Source organism: Xiphophorus couchianus, chromosome 17 (assembly GCF_001444195.1).
Source record: "Xiphophorus couchianus chromosome 17, X_couchianus-1.0, whole genome shotgun sequence".
NCBI classification, from domain to species: Eukaryota; Metazoa; Chordata; class Actinopteri; order Cyprinodontiformes; family Poeciliidae; genus Xiphophorus; species Xiphophorus couchianus.
Genome location: NC_040244.1, coordinates 17,630,029 through 17,655,421, shown reverse-complemented (window position 1 = coordinate 17,655,421; position 25,393 = coordinate 17,630,029). Strand labels below are relative to the sequence as shown.

General features: G+C 41.6%; 2 protein-coding genes across 3 annotated transcripts in view; one reads left to right on the top strand and one right to left on the bottom strand.

Moving 5' to 3' along the window:
- Positions 1-12,272, top strand: part of gys2 (glycogen synthase 2) — a 28,086-nt gene extending 15,814 nt beyond the window's left edge. The window contains exons 6-16 of the mRNA XM_028044473.1: positions 1,084-1,201; positions 1,354-1,474; positions 1,570-1,676; positions 1,812-1,871; positions 1,952-2,030; positions 3,533-3,646; positions 5,091-5,217; positions 8,604-8,699; positions 8,781-8,944; positions 10,825-10,905; positions 11,128-12,272. Of these exons, the coding sequence (XP_027900274.1) occupies positions 1,084-1,201; positions 1,354-1,474; positions 1,570-1,676; positions 1,812-1,871; positions 1,952-2,030; positions 3,533-3,646; positions 5,091-5,217; positions 8,604-8,699; positions 8,781-8,944; positions 10,825-10,905; positions 11,128-11,346 (1,286 nt within the window). The 3' untranslated portion in view covers positions 11,347-12,272. The remainder of the gene's footprint in view (positions 1-1,083; positions 1,202-1,353; positions 1,475-1,569; positions 1,677-1,811; positions 1,872-1,951; positions 2,031-3,532; positions 3,647-5,090; positions 5,218-8,603; positions 8,700-8,780; positions 8,945-10,824; positions 10,906-11,127) is intronic.
- A 58-nt stretch (positions 12,273-12,330) lies between these two features.
- Positions 12,331-15,776, bottom strand: spx (spexin hormone). Of its 2 annotated transcripts, XM_028044474.1 has the most exons (6): positions 15,124-15,772; positions 14,690-14,773; positions 14,527-14,584; positions 12,937-12,999; positions 12,672-12,758; positions 12,331-12,527 (listed from the first exon to the last, which is right to left on the bottom strand). In XM_028044474.1, exons 1-6 carry the CDS (start codon positions 15,142-15,144, stop codon positions 12,472-12,474), a joined length of 369 nt encoding a protein of 122 aa, XP_027900275.1. In that variant the 5' UTR covers positions 15,145-15,772; the 3' UTR covers positions 12,331-12,471. The 2 variants fall into 2 exon arrangements, with proteins under 2 accessions (XP_027900275.1, XP_027900276.1); XM_028044475.1 differs by lacking the exon at positions 12,937-12,999 and having other exon boundaries at positions 15,124-15,776.
- Between the last annotated feature and the right edge of the window lie 9,617 nt (positions 15,777-25,393).

Here is a 25,393-nt window from a genome sequence, read left to right as displayed (position 1 = left end):
AAGTTAGCTGTGTGAGCAGCGTGTACATGAGGGTGATTGAAAGTACTGAGACCCTCCTCCTGGCTCTGATTGGTTGTTTATGCCTGAGTGCTGTACTTCTGCAGATAGCAGTAGGACCACTGATAGGTATTTTCCTTTCGAACCTAAATAAAAGAAAGAACCACAGACAACGTATATGAATTTTACGTGGAGCTTTTGCAAAAGGGAAGGCTCTGAGAACTCTTCCTCCGATCAGTTCCACAGAGCGTTCTGGGCTGCCCTTACAACGGCTCCTGTTTTTATTGTCAAATAAGGACAGGCAAGGGGGCAGTCAGGAAAAACAACAGAGGTCGTAAAGCTTCTAACCCAAACATCTAACAACCCAGCTCCAGATGTGATATCTGATCAAAGGTCTGAGCCCGGTTCAAATCTCGGTCAATACTGTCAAGAAAACAAAATACGACTGTTCACAGGTGGTTACTAAATTAGGAGGTGTTCTTGTAAAAGGGTTTAAAGTCTGAGAAACTCAGTGTTATCTATTTCTCGTAAAGTTGAACAGACAGTAGTGACCTCCAGGTCATTTAAAGAAGAGAACACTTTAAACAGAAAATCACAAAGATCTATAGACTTAATGTGAACTAGAGTAAGAAAATAAAATGATAATACTAAAAAATCTCTACCACAGCAGCTTGATTTATTTTTCACAGATTATCTGTCATATTATACTGTCAGAACACAGTAATAGTTTTAACAAACAAGTGAAAAAAAAACATATTGCTCGATAAAAGTTATTTATTGCAACTTTAGCAAAGATAAAACAAGAATGAGTGAGAGCTGCTGAAATAGGCACCAACTTGTGCAGCAAAGGAAGCCGGTTAGGCTTTTTTGGATAGTTTCCTCCCCCCTTAATAAATGAAATCATTTGAAAACTACATTTTGTATTTACTCAGGTTATCTTTATTTATCTTTAAAATCCTCTGACATATTTCGAGTGTGGCAGTAAAGCGAGAACAGATGCAGGCAAATACTATGTCTCAGTATTGTTTGTACTTTTCTTCCACCAGTAGAGTAAAGTCAGCTCTGTTCTGTTTAACTCTGGCATAGATGTGGTGACTCCAAATGGGCTGAATGTGAAAAAATTCTCAGCCATGCATGAGTTTCAGAACTTGCACTCCACTAACAAGACTCGCATCCAGGAGTTTGTCAGAGGACACTTTTATGGGTGAGCATGAGGAGGCCTGTAGTTCAGTCAGTAAGCTGATATAGCTCTTTGATTTTAATGTTGCCTGATCCAATTCAAACAGGCCACATCATTCTGACTTACACTCTGATACTGCCTAACTTTTGTCAGTTTGTAAAATTTCATTTTGGCAGACATCTTGACTTCAACTTGGACAAAACCCTGTTCTTTTTCATTGCTGGGAGATATGAATTCTCCAACAAAGGAGCTGACATTTTTCTTGAATCGCTGTCTAGACTCAACTACTTGCTGCGGGTGAGGACCCTCAACTCAGAGAATTTGTGGTTCTTCATCTTGTGTTTTCCAGTTTTATCAAGCTCACATGAATCCCTCAATGACTTTCTCAACAGGTCCACAGAAATGACTTGACTGTGGTGGTTTTCTTCATAATGCCAGCCAAAACAAACAACTTCAATGTGGAGTCACTGAAGGGGCAGGCAGTGCGCAAACAGCTCTGGTAGGTTCTCTTTGAAATATTTAAATGTAAACTGTAACAAACCTCAGCGTACCTCCATCTCTGTCACACAGCTTTCATGTATACAGTAAGTACTTTTAAAGAAACATTAAACTGTTTGATCTTTGTTGCTCACAGGGACACGGCTCATACGGTGAAGGAGAGGTTTGGTAAAAAGCTTTATGAATCTTTGCTGACGTGAGTATAAACATTTTGTGAAGTAATTATGGTTATGTGTGAATGAAAATCCTTTAAATGTTTCTGTTTTCTGTCTTCAGAGGAAACATCCCAGACATGAACACCATTCTGGACAGAGATGACTTGACGATTATGAAGAGAGCTATTTATGCTACACAGGTACAAAATCTAACTGTATGTATTGGAATTTATTTCCATTGTGTTCTCCTGAAATAATGTATTTAGTTTTATAACTGGTTAATTGTCTCATCTGAGCTTGTAGCGTTTGTTTATCATACTAAAAGTTTGTATAGTCAAACTTGGGCAATAATGGTTTGACTATGTCATCACCTTAAGATCCTTATCTCTTTATTTTGAGATAATGGATAAATTTTGTTATTTGGATGTTAATGTTGGGATAGCAATAACAGTTGCTCTACTGTCTGCTCTGTTTATATTCGGTCTTTTAACATAACATTGAAACACCTATTAAATTTTAAAGCTTTACTTTTGTAAGGAGATATGCATTAATTCAAATTCTTTTAAAGATGAAATCTGCATTTTAACCTTCTGTCATACTGTAGAGTCTATTTATGATATTGTGATCAGTGGCTGGTGATGCAGCCTTATTCTGGGAGGATTTACCAAAGCAAAAGCATTATTCAAGTGTCTTAACTGTAATTAAAACCAGTATGGGATTAATGCCAGCTTTCACTTTGGACTGTGAGTCAATACAATATCTGTGTTAGAGCTTGATATACCAACAAAGTATCAGCAAAAGGTCATCCACGATTAAATAAATGTATATTAGTGGAGAGGTTTTACAGGTTGAGGTGCAAGGCTTATTGACTACATGTGTCAGCAATGATTGGAATTAAACTCTTCGACTGAAAAAGAGGAAACATTGTGGGACTTATTTTTCTCTGGTTTTAAAGGTCATGGAAGCCATGTTACAGTAAACACTGAGCAAAATATTTAAATGTAGACAGACAAAATACTTTATTGCAAGCTTTCTAATGATGCCAAATACAAAAATAAAAAACTGAAGATGTGGCCATATGAATGGTGACACTGCATGAACACACCGAAGATGTTAAACCAAGAACCAAAGCTGTGCAAAGCTGCATGCTGGGATCATCCTGCAGTCAATGCTGACCTGGAGATTCCTCCAAACACCAGCTGGACTTCTTCTGAACTACCATTGATCTATAAACCTTTCTAAATCTGTTTTTGTGTCTGGAATTGTCACCTGTTTAAGAGTCATGTAGCAAGCAAGATGACAATACCAATGTGCTTAGCCTTACAGAGGTGGTAGAGACTGAGACATAACCCGAAAGACTTGAACCATAGCCTCAAACAACTGTAGTTTTTTGTTTAAATTGAATAAATAAATAAATAAACTGTACTCTTCTGTTCAGTTCTTTTTGACAGTTTTATGTTGGTCTGTCACATCAAATCAATATAAAAGCACTAGACTTTACAATAATGTGATTTGATACAATGTGAAAAGATTTTTGCAATATAGTCATATTGAATGCATGGACAAAAAATTCACAAATGACAGCAAATATGAGCCTGAATATATTGGTTGAAGTTGTTTAAAAGAATTAACATTTTACTTGGTTTTCAGAGCCTAAAAACTAGAAACTTTGCTCACCGTATGTCTTAATGATTTGTCTCAGAGGCACAGTCTTCCTCCAGTGACCACTCACAATATGCTGGACGACTCTGAAGATCCAATCCTGTTCAACGTCAGACGCATCGGTCTCTTCAATTCCAGAAACGACCGAGTCAAGGTACCGTACATTAAACATTCTGTCTTTTACAACCTGCGGTGCTGGGGTCAGTAAGTCCCCACTTCTTCCTCTTTTAGTGCACTGTTGTTATTCGATCTTCAATGATTAAAACAATGTCATATTTTGTTGTCTAACTGCAAGTAAAATACATTCTCTTAGCAAATGTATTTGACTAAAAGTACAGAAATTCTGGCATGGCATTCAAATAGTAATCATAAAAGAATGCCAGTTTGATTGGGAAGAACTGTTATTCTTCTCAAAATGTGATGATTTGCAAACACAAATATTAAAAAAATATGAATTAAGAATTTATAGAACATTAAGCACTAGACGTAGGAAGAACATAGCTGGAAAATCAAACACAAATTTGGCTGAAAATAGATGTTATAGAAGATTGGAAGAGAATAGTTTAAAACTTTTTGTCATGATCTGTGTTTTTCTGTGTACTTATTTAGAGTTTTCTGTGTATCTGTCTCTCTGTGTTGTCCTGTCTCCCTTTGATTAGTTCCCAGGTGTTTCTCGTTTCCCTAATTACATCCTGTGTATTTAGTGTCACCTGTGTGTCTGTGTCTTTGTCGGGTCCTCGTCTCATTGTGGCGTCTGTCTATGTGTGCTCCAGTTCATCGTTCCAGTTGCTACCTGAGTTGAGCCCTCGCTTCCGCTCATCAGTGCTGCCTGGAGTTATTTGGACAGTTTATTTTCTGGATTGATTATCATTAAATCCATCATTTGCACGTCAACCTGGATCTCAGCATCTGTCTCACCTCCTCACCACACCACTTTATGACACTTTTGTCCTGGAAAAAATTCCTTTAAGATTACAAGAGAGAAAATTTGAGGACATCTGAATGAAATATAGCCATGGGTGTTATGGTTTTGATTTTGGCTATGTGAATAAAAAAAAACAAAAAAACAAATCAGATTTTTTTTTATAGTCCAAATCCAACTTTTTCATGGTAATCTGATCAGCCCAAGACTGATCTTTTGACGCCAAAAAAAAAAAAAAAAAAATCTGATTGCTGCGACTTCTACATGAGATAATAAATTGAATACATATTTGATTGTCTTTAAAACATCTGCAGTCTAAAAAATTTTTTTAATAAACGTTACCTACTGCAGCTGTAAAATGCTTCACTTGATCAGCTGTTTTGCCTTCACTCTGTCAAGGCTCAACTCATTGAGACAAGAAATCTAAACTGAGAAGATGGCCTGTCTTAGTGACTCAACGAGCTTTCAGTTGTTTAAATGCGGTTATTTTATTTCTTTGTTTTCTTTTAAATGCATACCATCAAACAAAAAACTGTTATATCCTAGCCATTGACCCTCCTGGTAAATATTAACTGTATGTGATTCAAACAAAACAAAAGAGGAAACTAGCCTGGCTTACTGAAAAGCCAGCTACACCTGTGTCTCATTGTGTTCATGTATTCATGTGTTCTCTCAGATCATCTTCCATCCTGAGTTCTTGTCCTCCACCAGCCCTCTGCTGCCAATGGATTATGAGGACTTTGTCCGAGGCTGTAACCTTGGAGTTTTCCCTTCCTACTATGAGCCGTGGGGATACACACCAGGTAGACTTTGAGCAGCAAATTGCAGCTCATGCTGTGTGTGTATGGGACCTTTCCAAAAATACTAAACCGGTGCAACAGGAAACATTAGAAAACATTCATCTTTCAGGTTATGATTTGTTGTAAGGCATCATGCACAACTGTTACAGCTACAATTACAAATTGGATCAAGGCAAACAAATAACTGTTACAGGATTATGCTACCCAAAAACAATTCTGAATTTATTTTTAACATAGTGTGGAAAAGAATAACACAAAAATAAACTGAAAAAACACTTTACTAAGTAAGTAAGTACTAATTATACTAAGTCTACTATCTGTAGGCGACTTTAGCAACACATTCTTCTTTTGATCTTTTTCTTTATTCACTTAGAGCAAATTTTCATTCTAATGTATGTTTTGGTTCTTTGTTTATCATTATTGTTCCTTTCTGTTTTCTGTATGCCAGTTTCAGGTTTTGCTCAAGTTTATCTTTCACCTCTCCCTCAGTTTTCCAGCTTGATTCCTGTTCAGCTGTTTAAAGTCCTTTATTTTACCTCAAACCAGCATTTAAGTCTAATAGAAGAAACAAATAAACACAAAGAAAAGATTCTGAGAGATGTTCATAGCTTGGGATTTTGTTTTCTAACATAATCCTGCTTTAAATATCTCAATAACATTCTCCCTAATGTATGCTGTTAGGTCCTTGGTCTTCATAGTAATATTTATATTCACTATTTATATTCACTAACAAGCCTCAGATTCAAGCAAAAGAACAGTTTTTTGTTGTATGCAGTGCTAAGCCCCTCACTTCCTATTCCATCCATCCCAAACCTGATCAGGACCTATAGGAAATCTATTAAACTGGTCTGTTAAGTAACACTCGCCTGGTTTCTGATGACTCACGTCCGAGTGGCCCACCATGGTTCCTTCAATGAACTGATCAGATTGAGTAGCCCTGTAGAACACCTCCATTAACAGTGGCTCTCCTCTGTTATGCAACAAAAATTGCTGTTATTTAGTGACTCACATGGAGCCCCAGGGGTGTTGCTATGCTAACTTTGGGCTAAAGCAACCTTTAAAAACCTCTCATAAATCTAAGTGAAGGCTTTAGGAGGCTGAATGTCTCTTCTGGAAAAGAACTTGAAGGTTTTTTGGTGAAACGCAGGTTGTAGTCTACTGTCTTCTTCCTCTGATGAATGTCCTCTGATGACCAAGTCCTTTGTCATTGTCTGAGCAGGGTGGCCAAGTCCAGTCCTCAAGAGCAACCACCCTGCAACGTTTAGTTGCAATCCTTCTCCAACACACCTGAATCAAAAGAAAGGCTCATTAGCTAGTTGGCCTTTTGGCTCAGGCGTGTTGGAGCAGGCATGCATGTAAAAGTTGCAGGGTTGGAGCTCTACAGCAGTGGTCCCCAACCACCGGGCTGCGGACCAATTGGTACCGGACCGCGCAAGGAAATAATGAACTACTTCTGGATCTTTTATTTTGAAAATCCTAAACCGGATTTTACCGGTTACGTCTTGCGCAAAATGGGTTCTTTGCACCTCAGCTTCCGCGTTCGGGGAAAAGCGGCTCAATCGTTTCCGATCTATTGAAAAAGGCTCTTTACACTGGGTGTTTGCAGGGCTTGTCCAAGGTAACAGTTAATGATGTACATCGATCTGAAGCCCCAACAATAAGCTGGAGAAAGGTTTTAAGATGTTCGCCTCGTTATACACAGATACGAAGGTGAGTTTTACTTTCTTTAAACTTTGTGGCTAACATTATTAGCTTTAGCTTATGCTAGACATTTTTCTTGTAAAAATGTGCTATTTAAGTATCTAAACATTTTTCATCATTCATTAACGGACAATGTTTTTACCTTATGTTCAAGTATATTACGTGCGTTTATTGTCGTTAGTGTCAGAGACCAAGTAACTGGGATTTTACGGTTCAGGCTTTTTGCTTCTGAAGCCTGAGGAACAACAAGCCCATAGCTTAACAGTAGAGCAGCTCTGGTGTCGGAGTTCTAGTTCAGCTGACTGTTCAGGTTCAGAGTTGTTGCTTTTAGAAAAATATGGCCGTGTTCCTTAAGGTCTCCATGTTACTTCGCTTTATTAGTTTTGCATGCTTCTTGTGAAGCAGGACGGTGTTTGCAGCAGTGTGTACAGGCGGATCAGTATATCGGCTGTCTGGCTCTGGTCTGCTCTCTCTTTCCCATCAACTCTCTTTTAGGCTGAATACAGAAATGAGTCCATGGAAATAACACAGGAGGCTCTTTTACCTTGTTCCTTAGGCTGAAGAAGCTGATCCGGGGTGAAGTGAAGGCTGTAAACTTTGCTGTGCCGCGTTAGCTTTAACCGGTAGCTACGAATATTTACAAGCCACCATCTTCATAATTCAGGACCGTTTGGAAATCCATGAAAACTTAAAAGCCCATTATATTAGGAAGACAGCAATGTTCATAGTATTGTTTTATTTGTGTCTGAAATAAGACTTTGTCTTTTCTAGCTGTCATGGTAACTCAAAGCGGAAAAAAGAGAGCCGCATTTGCGCATGTGATTGTGACATCAGCGTGGCAGGTGCAAAGAGCCCATTGAGCCAACTTGCAGCAGAATGAGTAACAAAACAACATCGGAGTACTGCGGCACACCCACGCCCCCAACCCAAACAACAGCATCGGACTCGATACTTACGACGCCCACCCCCCCCCCACCCACCCCTTCCACAGCAAAATTGCGAAGGGCTGACCGGTCCGCGCGACTAAAGAGGTTGGGGACCACTGCTCTACAGGACTGGACTTGGGCATCCCTGGTCTACAGAGTCTGAGCCACAGCTGAAGAGAGAGCCCAACCTTAACCACAGTTCAGGGAGGGTAGGGGTTGAATTCTCTTCACAAAGCAGTCCTCTGCCCATCTGTGGGCCTCTGGTCCTCTTCTCTTGCTACAGAGTTCTTTCTCTATCTAGATCTTGGTTTGACTGCCTGGAGGATATCAACCAATATGTCTCCTTTAACACTTTGTAGCCTTTAGGGCTCTTCCACCCTACAGATATTTTCATTGACTGGTTCTGTTGTTGTGCTCACATGCTCACTTTATTGGTTGTGTGCTAAGTTGTAAGGTGACATCTCCTTTTTCTGACGACCTGCATATAGACTCAGATTAAATTACACACAGCTGGATTCTAGTTAATAATTAGGGGACTTATAAAGACAAATGCCACTCTTAGATTTTATTTGAGGAGTTAAGTAAGGTATATGAATACAAATGCTCGAATAGCTTGAAAAGGTTAAAGGTCTATCAATACTTTACCAAGACTCTGTTGCAGTTTTCTTATTTGTAATCATTGAGATACAACATTTTGTTAATTTACTTGTCTTTGCAATCCAACCTTTAACCATGCAGGTGTGCTGTGTGTGTCTTTTCCAGGTGAGTGTACTGTGATGGGCATACCAAGTGTCACAACCAATCTGTCAGGGTTTGGCTGTTTTATGGAGGAGCATGTCTCAGACCCTGCTGCCTATGGTAATACACACACAGATGCTTCAATGCTCCATCTTTATTCATCTCAGGTCAGTGTTCCTTCAAACCTCTTTTCTGTCGCAGGTATCTACATTGTGGACCGTCGGTTCAAATCTGCTGAGGAATCCTGCAACCAGCTGACCCAGTTCATGTTCAGTTTCTGTCAGCAGTCTCGACGTCAGCGCATCATCCAGAGGAACAGAACCGAGAGGCTGTCAGACCTGCTGGACTGGAGATACTTAGGAAGGGTCTGATTCTAACACACCAAGAAACAGTTTAACTGCAGGAGAGGCGTTGGTTTTATAATGACTTATCACTCACAAATACATCCCAGTAGATGAGTGTAATGGTGTTTCCAAAAACAAAAAAAATATGACAAGCAGTTAAAATCTAATGACTAGCCTGATGCTTCCTTTTCTCTGCTGGAGATGTGCAAGTTATGCATATCTCCAGCAGAGATGTGTTTGTTGCCAACAAACACATCTCAACACCTCTTTTTGTAATGAAACGCGGTAGTGTTGAGGTGGTGAGGCAGACGCTGTAGACCCAGGATGCGATAATAAATTATTTTAATAATGAGTGTCCAAAATAAGTCTACAAAACCCGGCAGCACGATTGAGCGGAAACCAGGGCTCAACGTCGGTAGCAAACAGGCTAATTGAAGGGACAGCAAAAGAGACTGGTGCATACGACACTGAATTGACAAGGACCCGACGAGGAACAAGGAACACAGGTGGAGTTAATACACAGAGGGTAATCACAGAATGAGACACACCTGGGAACAATCAAGGGGAAGACAGGACAACACGAAGACTCGGGGACACAGAAAACTCTAAATCACAGGTGTCAAACTCCAGTCCTCGAGGGCTGCTGTCCTACAGCTTTTAGATGTGCCACAGGTACAAAACACTGGAATGAAATGGCTTAATTACCTCCTCCTTGTGTAGATCAGTTCTCCCAGCCTTTCTAATGACCTAATTATTCTATTCAGGTGTGGTGCAGCAGAGGCACATCTAAAAGTTGGAGGACACCGGCCCTTGAGGACTGGAGTTTGACACCCCTGCTCTACATAAATACACAGAAAACACAGAACATGACACTTTTAGAGTGGGACTGTGTCAAACAGTATTAATACTAAATTAAATTAACAGTTCCTACAAAAAGTACCCTTCTGATTTTTTTTACCCTATTAGTTGCTTTTGCGGATCAATCAACGATCAATAAAAAAATAAGTGATTACATTAATATTCACCCTTTCAGTGTGTATTTATCAGCTGGCTCTCTGTGTGGATCACTCTCAGGTTGCACTTCTCCTCCATTCTTCCAGATAAACTGTTCCAGCTATCACCTTTGTAGTTTAGTCCCTTGTCATTGAGCATCTGTCTCTTTAAGAAGCTCCTACTCTTTCAGACTCTTCGCCTTAAGAATGTCGTCACAACAATGCTCCTCCATTATCCCAATCACAACCGTTAGAAGTGATGGATGAGAAGTAGTTTGTAAGATGAGTTCAGAAAAAACCTGGTGGAATTCCTCCAGAAGTTTTCTTATTGCTGCTGCTGCTAGTCTGGTGGAGCTGAGTGGGGAAGGCAGCTCCAAACAGCAAGCATTTAGGCACCCCTGAATGGTTGCCATGGGAGATACAATGATTTCTCAAACATGCAAGAAATACTCAAAGGAACACTCCATGATGTTGAAGAGGAATAATATTATAACATGGTGTAAAGTTGAAAAAAAGTCAATTTAACATAATACTCCCCTTTAAATAATTTTATTTGTCTTTTTTTTTTAAAATAGAAATCAGTTTTCACTCTGAACCCAAAGGGTTTTGGGGAAATTGTTGTCAAATTTGGTTTATCATAATTGATTAGTAAAAGCAATAAATGATAAAACATCAAAGGGAGTGAGGACCTTGTATAGGAACTCTATAAAGACACATTTACAGTGTTAACTTGATTTTTGTTTCAAAATCGAATTGAGCAGCAAGAATTTTCATAATGTTTGTGGTTCTTATTTTTACTTTGTGATAAAGAAACCTAAGTAAAAACTAAACAAATGCATGGACAAAGTAAAAAACTACATACAAGATGTTTTGATGGACTTTTTTGGCATCTATCTTTTCTTGTGACAGTTCTACACACACGCCCGTCATCTGGCACTTAGCAGAAGTTTCCCAGACAAGTACAAGATTGATAACAAAGGCCCTCTAAAGGCAAGTAAATACTCCTATGGTAAGGGAGGTGAAATGTTTCCCTTTTGTGTGAAGTTTCTCCAAAGAGCAGGAAAGAGTTCCTGTTGATTTAATAAGACATTCCCAGGTAATGTCAGACATATTCCTTTCCTATTTAAGAAACTGCTGTGGGTAAAATGATCACATAAAAGTTGTAGTTGGTAAGACTGCTAATGAAAAGGACATTCTGTGTCTTCTTCACAGACTGAGGGTTTCCGTTATCCTCGGCCAGCTTCAGTGCCTCCGTCTCCCTCTGCCTCCCTCCATTCCACCCCGCACCACAGTGATGTAGAGGATGATGATGATGAGCCATACAATGAAGAAGAGGAGGCAGAGAGGGACCGGTTGAACATCAAGGCTCCTTTTAAGCTGGGATCAGTGCCAGAAGGCAAGAAAAAGCAGCCAGGAGAGTCAGGGAATTAAAATCAATAATTTAAGTTCAGAATCTTTACTGGTTCCACCGACTGCCCAACACATTCAATAAACTTAGAGATTAAATAACAATTATCATTTTACTTCTACTTTCACACCAGTCAGGATGCATGAAGAACGATGATGTTCAAAATATTTCAGGAAATGATTTAATCTAACCTTTATTTCATAAACATACACAATGTCTTTGTTTTTTTAATCATGCAAAAGCTATGAACTTCTGAAATTTAGACTTCTCTTTGACTCTTGACCCTTGACTCTTGCTGTTTCTCTAAACTGATTAGTTAGCTACATCAAATAAACCAACAGACCCATTCCATAAATTAGAATATTATTGAAAAGTCCATTTATTTCTGGTTCTGGTCTGCTCTGCATCCAGAACCAAGCATGGATAAGAGGAGCATTCAGTTTTCATGTTCCTCTAATCAGGATCAAAGCTCTAGAAACACTAAGATCCTTTGCAACAAGGCTAAAAACCAAACGGCTTGAGGTGCTTTTAACTGATAAAACCTGGACCATTGATCCATATATCTGATGTATATTTCATGACAACAATCCTTGATTTTGATGATGCTATTTGGAAAAATATGTTTGTTGCATATTTGCTATTCCCAACATAATTACTGTGTCATGTTTTGATCATATGAAGCAGTGGGCCCCAGGCCCTCATCCTCAGGGCCCACAGAGGACATGTTTTAGATGTGTCCTTCTCGAGCACAACTGAATCACCGCCTTTGCCTGCCTGTAGAAACCTGGTAATCACCCATTCATTCATGCCTGGTGCGCAGCAGCAGGTCGGGGTCCCACCGGGGCCCCATCAGGTCCTCAGAGCTCTGATGCAAACAACTTTGATCTGCATTGTTGCTGAAATGTGCTACACAAATAAACTTTACTTTTACACATTCACTGTTACTGGATGCAGATTGTATGAATGGACAGTGATTTTATTTCAAACATTTAAGTCAACCTCAGACCTAAAGTGCAATAATCCCCAAGTGTTTATTAAAATATCATTTTAAACACAGTGAGATAATTCATATTTACAATGCAGATTTTTGACAGTGTTGCACCAAACACAAATATAAAAATGATGAAATATGATGATTATTGATGATGTCAGAAGTATTCTCTCTTCCACACTGGGAAATACACCTCATCTGGAGCTTCATCGGCTAGGAGAGAAAAAAGAGACAAACATCATATCATAGAACTTTAAGCACAACAGCATGAAAAAGCCTCGGCCAGTTCTGGAGAACAGAACAGCAAATAACTTTTGGAACAACACCAGAAAACAAGCAGTCAGACTGAGTGGTCACCTCCCTCTCTGGCTTGCTGCAGGATCTTGAGCAGCACTGTGGCTGCCTGGCCAACACTCATCTTCTCTGTGTTTTGACTGCGGGTCTCTGAAAGAAACAAAAAACAAAAAGCACACACACATCAGAAGTATTCCGAACAGCTGAGTTCTGATTTCAGGTCTGTGGCTGACCATGGGAATTCTGACTGTTCTCAAACTATGAACAAAACTTGCTCAGAATGAACATTAATTTAGGTCAACTGTGAACCAAATAAACATTGTTGTACCTAAGTGTAGCGTGTCATAGACATCTCCTTCCTTTCGGTCCTCAGAGATGAACCTACGGCCCTCTGACAAAAAGTATTACATGTCAGTTTCACTTCCTTAGAAATTAATTTTTTTTTCCCTTTAAATGTAGGCACAACAGTTTAGATCAAACATGGCCATTCTGAACACATTGTCCAGCTGTGTTAGTAAAAACAAACTATTCATTAAAATATTTGAACTTGAATATTATGGCATAAAGTACCTCATAAATCTTTTCATTCCTTAAACATTTTCACATTTCATCACATTATAACCACATCCTTCAATTTAGCTCAGTAGGGTTTTATGTGAAAGATCAACACAAATATTGGAAAACTTATGAATGGTGGTGTTGGAGTTAGACCAAAATGCAGACAGGAACTCAGGATAATCATTAAATGCAGGTATAAAGAAGGTATTATGCGAAATTGAAGTTTTTGAGCTGCATGTTATGTTACAATGTCATTACATCATCAAGCACATACCCAAAGAGTTGCATGACCTAATTTTCTTAAAGAGGATGCTGTATTTGAGGGTTTTTAATTGTATTTAATTTTGAATCATGTTATATTTATATTTATTGTTGTGTTCATGTAAAGTTTCCTGTCTGGCAAGAGGACTGACTCACCTCACTGTAACCAAATATACCTGATGGTATAAATAAAACTGAGTGATGGATAAATTGATAGATCGATTTAGTGAAGGCAGATAGTTAAGAAAACACGGAGGCTTAAAACTAAAGAAGAGAAAGAGACAAAAAGTATCAAATTTCCTTCTAAACTTACAAAGAATGATGAATCAAAGCTAAGAAAGAACAATAAACAAGCAAGTATTTAACCATAGAGCCTAGAGAGAGATCAGTGGTTATCATAGCAGTTGCAACAGTTATAGTAGAAACACAATACTGGGAAGTTTTCAGTCCTATTGTTTCTATTGCCAACTCCTTTCCTTTTTCACACTGAATGATTTTCCTGATTATTATGTGCGCCTGTCAAGTCTGTGCTTTGAATCTCGCCCAGTCAGTGCAGCCCAGCTCACAGTAGCATAATCATGTCTTAACAATGAACTTGATCACAAATGTATTTCTATATGGTTGTGTAAATAATTTGAGTTGGAATTTAAATAATTTGATGACACTCAAAATACTGTAAGAGCAGGTTGTACTGTTCTAGTTGATTAATATGGAAATAATTTTTTTATCTTGAAATTTTGGATATATTTTTTCAATTTTTAATTAGTTTTATCAATATTTTCTATTTACTGTATGTTGATTCCTTTTGGTTAATATCTAATGAGCCCTGATTTTCAGACAGAACACTCTGGGAGGACACCAGTGTCCTCATCATAGATCAGAGCTCACTTCCTCTCACTGCTTGTTCTGGCAAACACAAACATCTTTCAAAATATTTTCCCATTATTTATTAGCCTGATAACATTACACACTTGTCAAATGACTTGTTGATATGACAAAATGTGAAAAGGTTTCAATTATATGAATAAATGAGTAAAATGATATAGTTTTTAAAAAAATATAACCCTAAATGTCAATCATTAAAACACCAAATACATACGTGTTCCTTTTAAGTACAACATAGCCTGTGGTGTCCAGTTTCTTCGCTGAAATGAGCCCTGAAGACAAAACAAAGAAAGTTTTATCCAGTTTTTAATTTTGCAAATCAACGCTTTTGTTCATTACAGTAAAACAAACAAACAAAAACCAAAAGAAACAGTTACTTTTGGCACGCTCCATGAATGTGAGATGAAGGATGCAAGCAACAAAAGGGTGAGCAGGTTGGTCAACGTGAATCCCCTCAGACCCTGAGGGATACAGACAAGTCAAAAGGAGAGCTGCAATCATCCCTCTGTCAGCTTCTACAAAATTATTAAAAATTTGAAAAAGGTCCCTGATTCATCCACATACGAATAAAGAATAGCTGCACCATAAAATGGTTAGATAAAATATTTGCATCTGAAAACTCAGTGAAATATTTGAAGAAATTCTAAGGTTCAGTCAATTTTCTTCAAACAATGTAAAACTTGAAGTTTTAAAGAAAATGTGTTCAACCATTTTTGTACTCTGCAAATAATCACTAAATGTTCCATTAAACTAGAATGTAACCCTACAATAACACTAACGAACATGAATACGAACATGTGTATTTTCTTACCTTTATGGTGACAGATGTCATGTTGGCTTGGTGTCCAGCTCAGATGACAGAAACAGGATCAGGTAACTGCTACTGCTGGTTCTCTGTATTTATACCCTGATGGGGAGCGACTCCTCTGTGCTTCACACTTCTTCATGATGCCAGCACTAATAGGTCACGCCAGTATGATAAAACGGGGGCGGGAAGGAGAGTGAAAAAAGAGACTCACGGATCAATTTCAATCATTCTGCTTCTTTCTATGAAAGCTGTTAACTGTAAATGTTTTGCTGCAAGAAGTTGTCACAAGCTATTTCATGTCCTCTGAGTAGTTTTCCTAAATCAGTCTTCTTAAAGCTCAGCTCTCATGAAACACAAGATTTAGACTTGGTTCCAGTTTCAAACAACCAGAACTACTGCTTCTCAGCATTTCTATGCTGTTCCACAGCTAATAAGGCTGAAAATTTTATGTAGAGCTGAGAATTCACAGATTCTCCATTTTTGACTTCTTTCGCTAAGATTAAGCCCTTTCATCTGCAAAATGATTATAAAATGGTAAAACCAACCATAAGTACCTCCACCACTGAAGGGATTATTTTCTAGGACCATGACAACTGTTGAGCCCCACCTATGCTGTATAAAGTGCGTACTCAACAGTGCATGCGGTTCTCTCACCTTGCTTTGAGACATCTCTTTCATGCAAAACCAATCGGGCCAGCATTGTGTTTCCAATGTGACCCACCGCAAACACCCCGGCCCGGCTCCCCAGGCCGGGGCCCAGTTCCACACGGCCACCTGCAAATGACCTACCACGTGGCTCCCCAGATGGAGGCTCACAACGATCTTGGAGAGAGGCCGGGTACCCGGGTGCGGCGCGAGGCCCCTCACCGGAGAGCCGAAATCCACCGCATACCAATCCGTCCACCTTGGCCTCAGCCGACCTTCCCCCCCGACAGGGGCTAACCGCCTCTGAATACACAAGAGAGCCCTGATGTACGCGTAAATGTGGACAGGGCGCAGACTGGAAGAAGGGAGGAAGACAGCGGTAGGCCAGCCACATCGCGCCAGGCATCCTGGACAGTCTGCACTTAGGGGGACAAAGGCCAGGATGGGAGGAGGGGGAGGTTGGGCCTTGCTCCGACTCCCCCCGACTAACCCTACCCTAACCCCACACCGGGTGAGAGGCAAGTTTCTTAACCATTGTGCCACGGGGGAGTTTAGGGAAGTCCGCCCAAATGGCACAGTATTTGTGTTTCAATGTCACCCTCGAAAAGGGAGAAGTCAAATGAGCCACAGGTGCAGCTCGTTAAGTGCTCCTGCCATACAACACCTCTCATTGGCCACTGCGTGTCACATGAGCTGATGACTCATCTGCCTTATAGGTGGCCAGGTGCAGGTACTTCAGTGCACAACTCTTTGAGGGGAGACTGCGGAGCAGAGTTTTGCAGCAGAGCAGAGTTTTGCAGCAGAGCAGAGTTTTGGAAAAGAGCCTTTTTGGTAGTGATGGTGAGATGAAGCCTCATGAGGCATTGAACCACTTGAGCCAATTGGTTCGAGAAAGGGTTCATTTCTTGAGGCTTCATGTGCACACGAAACCACCTACTGGCCAGGTGTATAATCACAGCCAGCTGTATCTTAACACGTGTGATGCATTGAATTTTTGTCTATTATGGCTCTTGGGAAGGACTTCACAAAAGGTGTAGGACGAAATCATTTGTCTACATAAATTATGTATACACATATGTGTATAATAAAATATTGTTTGAATGCATTCTCTGTGTGTAATTATTCCCAAAATAGTAGTGTCATGTGATATGGCATGTTGTGTAATAATGTTTTTCTGTAACTCTAGAAAAATGGCATGGACTTAATCAGGCAGAGGACAGTGAAAGTGCTTGTGGAACTAGGGAGGGGGTAGTGAATAGGCTAATGCTTGTGTAACTTGGATGATTTCATGCATTTTTATTAAGAAACAACAATTTCTCCACAGCTTTTGGTTTCAAACGATTTCTCTTTTTTGACACTACATGGATGAGGTGCAGTAGCGGCTGGTGCTAAAAAAACTGAGGGGGGCGCACACAAACAAACAAATGAAAAACAAACAAAACAAATCTTAAAAAATAGCACTATTTGAACATGAATTTTGCCCTCCTTTCCTTCTGCCCTGCAAATTTCTCAATTACATTCTTGTTAAAGTCAGTCATCTCTGTGACTAGTCTTTTCTCCATTGACAACATGGCCAATGCATTCAGCCTGTCCTGAGTCATTGAGTTTCTCAGAAAAGTCTTGATTCTTTTCAGAGTTGAAAAGCACCTTTCAGCTATGCTAAGTTTCCCCCAAAAACTTAGCTTCATTGCATTGTCTAGGTGGCTGCGGCTGTTTTCGTGCCGTTTGCATTTTTCTGAAAGATGTTTTAAGTTTCTTACCCCAGTTGTTGTCCACATTGCCTCCGTGCCAGAACTTTGAAATAGCAAACACGGAAAGCAGTAAAATGCATTGCTTAATGCAAACGTAACCGTGAATCGACCTAACGAACTGCAGCTGCACTAATGAGTCGAATCGGGGATTGTCCAATCACACAATGTTTTAAAAAAAATTAGCCAGTACTGACGCTCTACCAGTAATGACACAACAAAATGGGTGTGTCCGGGACGCAGAGCGCTGCGCCCTGTGGAAAACCTTAAACAACCAATTAAAAGTCAGCCTCAGATCACCTGCTTGCCAAAAGTTGATGCGCCTACATACACTCTCATTAGGACGGCGCCCTGCACATAGGAAGTGTGCACAATGTGAGCAATTAGAATTATGTATTTACTATTTTAATAAATTCTAACATGTCTATTGGACACACAGTATGAATAAATACATTTCTAAGTATTTTGCAGTTCAGAATAGAAATCATTTATTATCTAAACAATTTAAAGGGGGCGGCGCCCAAGCGCCCCCTACTGGCCAGCCGCCACTGATGAGGTGTTATTATTGTACCCCAACTCCTTGGAGCACAATAAACACCTCACCTTTACAGAAAATAAGAAACAGTGAAAAATACAGTTCCTCATAAGCAAACCTAATGCATCTGCAAATGTTCAGTTCACCTTACCTTGTTAGGGCTTATCAATTCGAAAGAGGAGGGGAAATCCTCCTCTTTCTCGCCGGCTCCATCCTTCTCCTATCCTGTCCTCGCGCTCCTAAATCTCCTATCTATCTATCTATCTATCTATCTATCTATCTATCTATCCTAAACTCTCCAAACACCGAACTAACTGTCTCAAACTAAATAACCACTATCCAAACTCTGCTATCCAAACTATCAAAACTCTATCCACTCTCTCAACTGACTGCAACTCGCCTACAACAACCCACATTATGAATGGAGCCTGTGGGGTTTCTAAAGCTGTCAAACCCCGCGCCAAACTCTGAGCCACTTCCCGAAGCAGTCACGTGGTACAGCCAGGCAGCGAGGCTTCGGACGTCATCGTTTTCGGCTCCTCCCCTAAATGAAGCAAGCCTCGATACGCGCTTTACGGAAACGCCCCCTCCATTCGACACACGAAGCCTCGGCACATCACGTAACATCACTACTTTTTGCCAAAGATTCCACTCGACGGTAAGTTGCTTTTAATTCTCTTACTCTTTTTAAAATGGCTTTATTTAAAACGTATTTGTTTAAACCGTTTTTCTTTAATTAAGAGCATGTGGTCTGTGATTTCACAGCAATTTTTTCATATTAAAATAATTAAAACTCTTTTATTTCTTCTTCTCCTCCTGCTCCTTTTCATTAGAAATGACGCCACCGAAGAACACCGTGTTCTGCCCAATATGCAACTATCAATATACTTACTTGGGCAAACACCTTTCCGGCCGGCACAGCATCGTCAACAAGGTAGAGAAGCAGCTCCTTATTAATCATGCCACAGGGCGGGTTAATTACCGTCACCTGCCCTGCCCAGTACCAGATTGTGGCTTTAACAAAACCAGGGTGGACCGGCACCTGGAGCAGGGCCACCCTGAGTTAAACTCTGCCGAAGTCTAAGACTTCATTAAGGGCATAAAAAACAAGGTCACAATTGATGGGTTGAGGGCGCTCCGGGCGTCCAACCCCAGCCCCCCATGATATCGTGCCTCGATATCGGTGAGGATGAGGTCCTCCAACAGGAACCAGTGGACGATATGCCCCCCAGCGCCACCTGTGCCTCCTGCACACAGCTCACTGCGCAAGTTAAGGAGCTTTTGCGCCAGGCGAGGATTAAGGTTTGCAGGTTGAAGCGTTACAGGGCAAAGATAAAGTCTCTGGAACAGGTATGTAAAATTCTTTAACATATTCACTTACTTAGTTACTTACCTGGGTTCTTGCCACTTGGGGGCATCTGTGAAGGGCTCCAAGTGGCAGCTTGGAGTTTGCCACTCGGAGCCCTTCACTGAGTTTCCTTCCTTACTTACTTACCTTAACATGCTCTCCAGAATCCCACAATCGGGGCACAGACTGTGCAGCCCCCCCAACTTGGGGACAGGTCCTCGCCCTCACCTGAGCGTCAGCCGTCATCTGCAAAGAAATTGAAGAGGCACTCCCTCTCTCTTTCCAAGTATGAAAAGCACTTCCCCTCACCGATACGTAAGTAACATAACTGCTTACTATATTGTTCTATTTTACAAGCCATAAAAGTTATTTTTCTAACCTTTTTTCTATTCAGTGGACTTCATCGAGGAGTACTGGGTGCACTTGAAAGGCTCCATGGGCTCCAGGAAGCATAGGGAGAACCAGAAGTCAAAGCTTGGTCGCATCTTCCACTTCCTGCACTTCATCAACGAGGGGAGGACGGTGCTGCCCAATTGGACCTTCCTAAATAACATCAAGAAGGTTCATGAGTGAGTATCTCTCTCTCTCTCTCTAACATGTATTTGTTTGTGTTGAAGCTAGAGCATTTCTTTCTGAGCAGGTGGCCGGAGAAGCTCTTTAAGGAAGGGAAGGCGATGACCACAATTCGCCTGTACCTGGTGAACCTCTCTGAATTTCTGGGCTTCTTCCGCGACACCCCGCCATCCACCTCGCGTGTTTCCAAAAAAACAATGGTTGCCATCTTGAGGGCTTTGTCTTCAGATTTGAAGAGGCTCACCAGGCAGGTTGTGCTCAGGCAGATCCAGGTGAAGAGGAATAAATCTGTAAACATCATTTCGAAGCAGGATCTGCAGTGCTGTCAGAGAAAGGCGCAGCAGATTATCCCAAAGCTGCTTGGTAAGACTTTAAGAATTAAAATGTTTAATTTATTCGAATTCCTGACATGAAGCTGCCATTTGGAAGTACATGTTAAGGAGCCCAAATGGCAGCTTCATTTCTTCACTCACTTACTTACTTACCTGAGTTTCAATGTATGTTTTTGTAGACGTGATGAAGACGACCCCCACCTGGTCCAATGTGCGCAGGTTTTATGGCTACTTCAGTGCTTACGTCGCAAGTATCTACGGCCACCGAACCGGCGTTCTTACAAACATGTTGGTGGAGGAAGTAGGACGAGGCCAGGGGGGAGGCGAAGGTCGGCCAACTCGGCTTTGTGATCAATGTAAGTGCAATGATGTAGCACTTGTTAGATCTACCAGAGTTCCTGTCATTTGGTACCCTTCATAGATGCTCCAAAATGGCAGACTCCAAGCTGCCACTTGGGGGCATCCATGAATGCCCCCAAGTGGCAGCTTGGAGTCTGCCATTTTGGAGCACTCACAAAGTTTCCTGAATGGCAGCTAACATGTCCTTTCCTGTGGCACTTGCAGGTGAAGGAGCACAAGACAAACAAAGCCTTTGGTCCTGCCCAAGTATACCTCACACTTGAGGAATTTGGGTGGATAGAACAGTGGCTCCAGATAAGGGAGACCCTCAAGCCCTCCACAAATCTGTTGTTTCACAACGAGAACAGCGGAAAAGTGAAAAACCTCCAGCTGTACGTTCAAATGGCGTGGTCTGAGATGGTGCTTTCCGGAAGTCCGACTCTCACAGACTTCCGTAGCTCCATTGCTACTTATGTAAGTAATTATATCACTCTTTCAGTGTGAAAACTTTAAATAAAAATGAAACATTGAACAACAACTTTGTTTATTTTTCAAGGCTAGGAATGTGTTGTCACCAGGCACACGCTCCAAAATTAGCAATAACATGTGCCACAATGTGACGACCGCCGACAAGTTCTATGCGATGCATCACACAGCAGATGAGCTTGCAGACATACGGACCAAGTTCCAGGAGGCCCTGGACAGCGAGGGTGTGGAGGATGCCATCAGTTCCAGCTCACCTCTCCTGATTCTCTCAGACTCCTCATCATGCAGTGATGGAGAGTCTGAGCAACCTGTCAAGAAGAGAAGGGTAAGTCTTGTCATTTTAAGAATCACGTCTATTTTTCCTCTTAATATAGATAATGTTAACTGAGTTCCTGCCATATGGCATCATGTCTGCCTGCTCCTAAATGGCAGCTATGTAAGTGCCTGATAGATATGGAAAGAACATTCATGTTATATTCTGTTTATATTTCAGAAAGTACAACCGCTTGAGCCATTAGACTCAGAGCACTCATACTGCCCGCCAGCCACCCAGGGGAGCCAATCAGCCTCCCAGGAGACGCAGGGGAGCCCAGCTGCCTCCCAGCAGACACCATCTGGAAGGAGAAGAAGTAGGCTATTCAACCTACCCAAATGTACTCCTCTCCTTTACTTTAAACTGCGCAGGCGCCTTATATATGGTGGTGTCTGATTTAAAGCTAGTAGTGGACTTGACTGTGATAGATGGGTTATGTGTATTCAAGTGATGGAGGAATTCCTGAAATTCTGCTTCCGAGTGAGTCCAAACCCCCCAGATGTCATCTAGGTACCTGTAATAGTGCAAGGGGGCCTTCCTGCATGTATCCAGGGCACCAGCCTCCCATGCAGCCATAAAAATATTTGCATATGCAGGTGCAAATTTTTTGCCCATGGCTGTACCCTTGATTTGTAGGTAAAATTGGCCGTTGAACACAAAGTCGTTCCTTTTTAGGTTAATTTCTAACAATTGGATGAGTTCACGATCTGGTCTCCTCGAATCCGGATATTTAAAAAAGATATTTCTACAGTTAATTCCTTCATCTATATCTATATTAGTGTACAAACTGTCAATATCAATTGTGAATAAAATAGAGTTTTGAGGTAAAGAAATTAATTTAATTTTTTCAACAAAGTCATAAGTATCTTTAATGTAACTTTGATTTCGAATTGAAAGAGGATATAAATAGTAATCTATAAACTCTGCTGTATAATAAGTCTCACTACCGCAATCAGAAACTATGGGCCTGCCAGGGGGATCTCAAAAGGTTTACTCCATTTTTCCGGTTCTTTATGGATTTTAGGGAGTAAATAGAACCTCCTGGCTCTGGGCTCCGAGGAGCCACGCAAATAAGTTTTTTGTTTAGCATTAATGAATTTTTTTCTATGTAAATCATCTAAGATTTTATTAACAAGAGGGACCGTTTCGGTATAAATAGGGGTATCTAATTTTTTATAATATGTCCCATTATATAATTGTTTATGTCCCTCCCACAAATATTGCTCCCTGTCCATAATAACTATGGAGCTGCCCTTATAAGCAGGTTTAATAACAATATTATTATTGGTCATAAGCTCTTTGAGCGCTTTTGTCTCTTCTACATTCAAATTAGGTGTGTTTTTAATCAGTTTGAATTAGGGTAGGGTAGGGTTAGGGTAAGGGTTAGGGTAGGGGAACTGATTCCTCCTTCTATAGGAGGGAGGTGCACTGGCCCTCCAATCCGGAGAGCCTCCCCGGTCCCAGTCCCGGAAAGGACGGCGAAATCCCGGACGGCGACGGCGTCGTCCCACCATCGTCCATCCGTCTTCCATGTTTTTTTTGTTGTCGTATGGTGTCTTGGGTATGTGTGAATGTAGCAATGTTTTGTGTAAAATGTGTGAATGGGTTAGGGTAGGGGAACTGATTCCTCCTTTTTAGGAGGGAGGTGCACTGGCCCTCCAATCCGGAGAGCCTCCCCGGTCCCAGTCCCGGAAAGGACGGCGAAATCCCGGACGGCGACGGCGTCGTCCCACCATCGTCCATCCGTCTTCCATGTTTTTTTTGTTGTCGTATGGTGTCTTGGGTATGTGTGAATGTAGCAATGTTTTGTGTAAAATGTGTGAATGTAACAATGTTTTGTGTAAAATGTGTTTGTTTGCGCTAAACTATTCAATAAAAAACTAAGGGAGGGTTTCCGTTTTCGGAAACAATACGTAAAAATAAGAAATGGAAAAAAGAAACAAAAAAAATTCAAACAAATAAAATTTCCCTTTCAAAAAGGAGAAAACGATCAAAAAATAAAATCTATAAGTTATTGGTTTTTTTTCTGTTTTTTGTTTTTTAATGTTTTTTTTCAAAAAAAATTTTTTTCTTTAATTTTTTAGAAATAAAAATAATGAGCGCCCTTCGCGACGTTTCGACCCTAAACGGGTCTTCTTCAGACTGGGCGCACTAAAAAAGCTGCAAAAAGAAAAAGCCGAGCTGTGAGGGAGATGCTTTCGCTTCGCTGGCTGGAGCAGAAATGAGCTGCAAGCTGCTCTGCAGCCCTATTTATCCCCTCCCTCAGGCGAGGCCCCGCCCCCTTTTTTCTTTCTTTTTTTTCGTCTCTCCCTGTTCTGTACCGAATTCATTTAAAATATTTACAGGTTTTCTTAAATCTTTTTAATTTGGGGGGGGTTAAATGAATTATAATTTTAATTGGTAAGGGTTAGAATGAATTGAAATATTTTAATTGGTTAGGGCGAGTGTTGCGGGTTGGAGCAGGGTTTGGGTTCAAGGTCAAAGGTCAGGAAACCAATATTGGTTCCCCAAACCAATGCCTCTTAGGGTTAGGGCGGCCCGCCCCGTCCGCGGGGCGGGAACGAAAGTCACTCCGGGCCACGACGGCTCGGACAGGCACCCCCCCCCCTCCTTACGCCAGTCACACTGCCTTACCAGGGGCGCGGAGCTGAGAAAATGTCTAAGTGTCGGCCGGACTTAGTGCGATGTTCTTTGACCGGATAACGCCTGCCTTACCAGGGGCACGAGCCTCCGGGCCTTGCGTGCTGGGGGGGTCCAGTCCGAGTAGGGGTGCTTAACAGTGGGAGGCCCCGGATCGGAGGGGGCGTGAGGTCGTGTGGATGTCTGTCCGGGCCGGTGGTCGTCCAGGCCGGGGGTCCTGGAGCCGGCAGGCGGGCCTCGGAGGCCCGAAGTCCGGCTAGTGTGATATTGGACTTCCATAAAAATGTTTAAAAACGCATCTCCCCGGGGCAAGCCGTATATTGCCGGAAAGGCCAGAGTCTGGAGAGTAGCCTGGTGCGGTCGTTTGGCTCCTGGGACGCCCGCAGGAGGAATTAAAAATCTAAAACCGTAATTGGTCAAAGCGGTCAAAAAGGCACTTTCCCGGGGACCAGGGGCTTCGAAAGTAGGATCAATAAGCCCAGAATAATGCCCCGAACACGCCTGTGTCGGTCCCGTTTTCCTGGGACAAAGTTGAATTTTCGGACCTCCAGGGACCCCACATGCAGCAGGCGGCCGTGTCCGCAGCACCTCACTGTCGCCGGACTCGGGCCTCCGGAGGCCCCGGTGATTTTCGACCTCCATAAATTTTTTTAAAAACGCATTTCCCCCGGGAATGCCGTATATTGCCGGAAAGGCCAGAGTCTGGAGAGTAGCCTGGTGCGGTCGTTTGGCTCCTGGGACGCCCGCAGGAGGAATTAAAAATCGAAAACCGTAATTGGTCAAAGCGGTCAAAAAGGCACTTTCCCGGGGACCAGGGGCTTCGAAAGTAGGATCAATAAGCCCAGAATAATGCCCCGAACACGCCTGTGTCGGTCCCGTTTTCCTGGGACAAAGTTGAATTTTCGGACCTCCAGGGACCCCACATGCAGCAGGCGGCCGTGTCCGCCGACCCTCACTGTCGTCGGCCTCGGGCTCCGGAGGCCCCGGTGATCCTTTGGCTCAACTGCCATACCAGGGGAACAGAGCCGAAAAAATTTCTAAGTGTCGGCTGGACTTAGAAAATTTCTGTGGCAGGTGAAAAATTTTCTAAGTGTCGGCGTCCAAAGCATTGCCGGCCGGCAATGGTTTGACGGATAGATAGGACTTTGGGACCTTACACAGAAAAACCCCACCGGCGGGATTATAGGGAGCAGTTGGAAAAGAGGACTTGGAGCGAAAAATGACAAAGTGTTTTGATCCAGGGCGGTTCTAGGGGTCTTCTGAAGCTCAGATAAGGCCGATTTATGACACTTTTTGGGCTTTTTCCAGCATTTT